We start from the raw sequence: 4,717 nt of genomic DNA on the forward strand, positions 1-4,717 counted from the left end.
GGAGCCCAACGGCTGTAGACGTCTGGAAAAAAGGGGAAGGGAAAACAGCAGAGAGAGACCTGCAGCGCACCTGCGCACTGGCGGCCGGCTGGCGCGAGTCTGCGCGCTGCGGCTCCCAGAACTGCTTACGTCGCTGGTAGCGTCACAGTTGCGTGTGCCGGGCCATCTCTCGCGAGAGTTGGGTACCCCCTCGCGTCCCTGATCGCAAGAACTCTGCAGGGTTTCTCTGATGTTCCGGAGGGGTCCCAGACAGTTGACGAGTTGTGTGTTGGCGCGGAGGCGGGAGACCCTCAACCTAGACTTTGGTTTTCAAAGGTCATTCCAGGGAATAAGGGAGGGCATCACACAGGTGACAGATGGAGGAAGTGAGGAGGGTCTTCACTCCCACGCTGCACGTCTCACTTTGGCACTTAGCAAGTTTAACTCTTCCGTGCAAAACGGGACAGTTCCCACCTCGCTAAAAACAAAGAAAGCCAAGCCCATTCCAGCTGATTCTGGCTCATGTGATTGAGAACTGCCTCAGCTTTCTCCCTAGGAGCAGCTGGTGGATTTGAACTGCAGCCAAGTGTTTAATCCTCTGCACAACCAGGATTCCTTACCCATTAAAAAAAAAAAAAGTTAACTGGAGTCCATTCCAACTCATGGTGACCCTTATACAGGGTTTCTCAGGCTATAATTCTTGTTAGAGTGTCGAGTCCATTCCCACCTATAGCGACCCTGTATAGTTTCTGAGGAGGGGCTGGTGAGCTTGAACTGCTAACCTTAGGGTTCACATGAGTTTACAGTCCAGTGCATTAACCTACAGTGCTAAACCAGGACTCTTTATAAACCTTTATGGGCGCAAAACACCTCATCTGTCTCCCGAGGAGCTGTTGATGGGTTTGAACTGTCAACTTTGCAATTAGCAGTCTAGTGCTTATACTACAGTACCACCAGGGTTCCTTTACCCAGATCAAAAGACTCCAAAATTCAGGGCAGGTTCTGGAAATTTGGTATTTGTCACTGGTGTGTATCTTTGTTACATTCATGAGGTAGGATTAACATAGAGTATATTTTCAATCTCTTTTAAGGTTGTTGTTGTTAAGTACCGTGGAGTCGGTTCCGACTCATAGTGACCCTGCACAGGGTTTCCGAGGCTGTAAATCTTTACAAGAGCAGAACGCATCATCTTTCTCCCGTGGGACAGCTGACCTTGAAGTTAGCAGCCCGATTCGATTTATAACCACTATGCTACCAGAAGAAAAGATTAAATACAAACTAGCAAGCCAAGATAGGTGAAGAGAGATGCCAAGTGACATGAAAATTGCTTAGGAGCAAAAGTTCAGTAGACACAAGGACCTTCTTCCAGAGCCAACAGAAAATGCCATACTCCACAGCCAGCACCCATTTTGGATTTCTAGCCTTCTATGCATTGGACTGCAAGGTTAGTGGTTCAAAGTCACCAGCCACTCCTTGGAAACCCTTTACAGGGTCACTGTGAGTCACAAGCGATTCTATGGCACTTATCAACTGTGAGAACAAAAATTTCAGTTTCTTACAGTCACCCATTTATAATGTTTCTATGGAAGGAGCTCTGGTAGCGTAGTGGTGACGAATCGGGCTGCGAACCTTAAGGTCAGCGGTTCGAAACTACCAGCCGCTCCGCGGGAGAAAGATGAGACTTTCTACTCCCGTAAAGATTTACACCCTTGGAAACCCTTTACAGGGTCACTGTGAGTCACAAGCGATTCTATGGCACTTATCAACTGTGAGAACAAAAATTTCAGTTTCTTACAGTCACCCATTTATAATGTTTCTATGGAAGGAGCTCTGGTAGCGTAGTGGTGACGAATCGGGCTGCGAACCTTAAGGTCAGCGGTTCGAAACTACCAGCCGCTCCGCGGGAGAAAGATGAGACTTTCTACTCCCGTAAAGATTTACACCCTTGGAAACCCTGTACAGGGTCGCTATGGGTCGGAACCGACTCGACGGCACTTAACAACAACAACAACAACAACATATTTCTTTTATAGCAGCACTGTGGGATTAAGGCGTGTGGTAAACAGTGGTCTAAGGGAGCCTTCTGAGCAATCTACTTGGTTCCATTTGCTTCCTGGGGCATTCACTTTGCACTGCTTCATCTACGCCTAACTCGCTCATGGTGGCTTAGCTGCACAGACTATTTTTGGCCAGGTTTGCTCCCCTCTCTGCAGCATTTCGCTTGCCTTGTCTAAAATGGGATGACGGTAGAATCCCGTCTCCTGGGTGGAGTGAGCACAGAGCAGTCAGTGCAGGGACTGAGCCTGGAAGCAGCCCCTCTAGCCCTCACATTTCAAAGGAGGAGGTGGAACCCAGCCATGGTGCCCAGAAAGTAGTTCTGTTGTACAGTGCCTTTGAGTCGGTTCCGACCCATAGCAACCCTGACTAGGGTTTCCGAGGAGGGGCTGGTGAGCTTGAACTACCAATTTTGTGGTTCAAAATGACTTTGCTGTCAAGTGCATTAACCCCCAGCACCACACCAGGACTACCAGAAGGGATCTGGACAACGAGGCTGGAGCACGCCCTGTCATGACATCCTGCCAGCTTCAGTACTGAGGTTGGACTGGCATCATGAGACTAGTAGAGAGATTTTCCTGATCCCAGTGGGCAGGCAATCCCACAGAGCCCAGCTTCCATCTTCAGGAGCCATGTCCCCTGCTTTAGGCACCGAGCAAGACTCGACCACAACTTGGTCACACTCCAGAGAGCAACTGTAAGACCACCTTTATTGGGCCGAACGTGGCCGTGTGTACAAGCTTACACATCTGCACTCCTCCACATCAGGACTGCCCAGGCCCTCAAGGCCCTTCTGAGCTCAGAGCGCCAGCCTGGTGAGGGACCAAAAAGGGGATGAGTAGGGAAAGACAGCAGGCCAGGAGAATGGGCTCAGCCAGTCTCTGAGGTGCAAGGTGGGTGAACCTCAGCTGGGGCTGAGCCTGAGCCCCTGAGAGGGAGCAGATGGACATCCACCCAGGAAGAATTCTTGGGGGACATTCTGGGAGAACAGGGAAGCAGTAACAGTCAAGGTTCCATCTAGAACCCTCTGCTCTACCCAGGATCTGCACCCCACCAGGAATCCTGAGAGGAAATGGCCTCCCCCACAGACGGTCCTGGAGGGGCCAGGAACTATGTATATAAATATAGAGGCTGTGTATATATTATATAAATGTGTCTATGTATATATGTACATGCACAGCTAGGGGCTGGGGGCCTGGAAAGCCGTCAGAGGAGGGCCATCACTGGAAGTCCAGCGTCCTGGTGGACGGAATGTACAGGGACTGGGTTTGGCGGGCACGGCGTGGCGTGGTGTTGAGGACATCGACACTCTTTCTGCTGGAACGGACCACATCGGCCACGAAGCTGGTGCAGTCACTGCAGACACCCCTCAGGACGCAGCCATGGGCGTAGATGTGGGGGAACTCCTCCTCCACGCCCCGCCACTGGGGGCCCTGCAGGGACCTAAGGAAGAAGGCTAGCTCAGCAAGAGCACCGACCATCTCTCCACACCCACAGCCACCCCTGCCCAGCCACCGTGTCCTCCTCCCCCATTCCCTTTCCCACCTCCTCCCACTTTGTCCAAGGCTACATGCCCCTCAAGCCAGTAGTAGTTCCACACAAAGGAGGGTCCACACAGATTTTTGGAACCAATGAATGAAAAAGCAAGCCTCAGCATCCCAGAGTCCTCCACAATGGAGGTTAGGGTTAGCTGAGCTGGCCCCACCAGCAGCTCCCACAGCCCGGTGAAACCATCGCAGCACCCTCAGCAGCAAGACCAGGGACTCACTGGAAGAAGTCTTTTCTCTGTGCAGATGCGGTCCTGCCACTTGAAGTCCTCTGAGGGCTCTCAAAGCCCAGTGTGTATACAGGAATGTGTGCAAACTTCTTAGATGGTATCTTCATCTGCAATGTGGAAGGAGGCATGATGAGTGAGACCACACAGACAAGGGAAATGGCCGCAAGGAGGAGCTGGAGGTCAACCTGGGCCCTACTCTGCCTCCCTCTCCTCTGGTATCTGAGACCCAGCATATACCTCTGGTTCATCAGAACTCCTGTCTGGAGTTCTAAGAGGAGAGGGGTCACACTGGACCTAGTGTCATGCCATGCATTCAGTAAATGCTTAATGCTGATGAGATAAAAGATCTTCCACTGCCAAGTGGCAAGATAGTGAAGGTCAGGCCACGTCTTGTTTCTGAGTTGGGGTGTAACGGGGTAATGACCTTCTAGATACTATTAGTCTCCCTTCACCCATGAGAATACTGGCCACAGTCCTCTCAGCTCTGCAGTCTAGAGCCTCCCCAGAAACACTAAGAGGGGGGTGCACAGCATCAGGGAACGTGAAGGCATGCTGGCACGTGGAATGGTTTTTAAAAGGCTACCCATTAGGGTGTTGGAGTCCTGGTGTGGTGCTGCACAATAATGCACTCAGACCACAAAGTCATTTTGAACTGCAAGGTTGGCAGTTCAAATCCACCAAATGCTCGTCGGAAACCCTATACAGAGTCACTATGAGTTGGGATAGACTCCACAGCAGTTAACAACAAGGGTATTAGTGGCACAGTGGGCTACTGACAGGTAGGCAGTTCGAGCCCAACCAGGTGCTCCTCAGGAGAAAGACAGGCTGTCTGCTTCCAGAAAGATGGCGGCCTCAGATATCCTACGGGGCAGTCCTCCTCTGTCCCACAGGATGCTGGGAAACCCT

The 4,717-nt window shown here is 51.4% G+C and overlaps 1 protein-coding gene across 1 annotated transcript in view; it reads right to left on the reverse strand.

The window, feature by feature from the left end:
• Positions 1-3,254: 3,254 nt before the first annotated feature.
• SPIRE2 (spire-type actin nucleation factor 2) overlaps positions 3,255-4,717 on the reverse strand; it is a 35,812-nt gene continuing 34,349 nt past the window's right edge. Inside the window, exons 14-15 of the mRNA XM_006860256.1 lie at positions 3,803-3,918; positions 3,255-3,477 (exon numbers count right to left, since the gene is read on the reverse strand). Coding sequence (XP_006860318.1) covers positions 3,255-3,477; positions 3,803-3,918 — 339 coding nt within the window. The remainder of the gene's footprint in view (positions 3,478-3,802; positions 3,919-4,717) is intronic.

This window comes from Chrysochloris asiatica, unplaced genomic scaffold (genome assembly GCF_000296735.1).
Source record: "Chrysochloris asiatica unplaced genomic scaffold, ChrAsi1.0 scaffold00037, whole genome shotgun sequence".
In the NCBI taxonomy this organism is placed as follows: Eukaryota; Metazoa; Chordata; class Mammalia; order Afrosoricida; family Chrysochloridae; genus Chrysochloris; species Chrysochloris asiatica.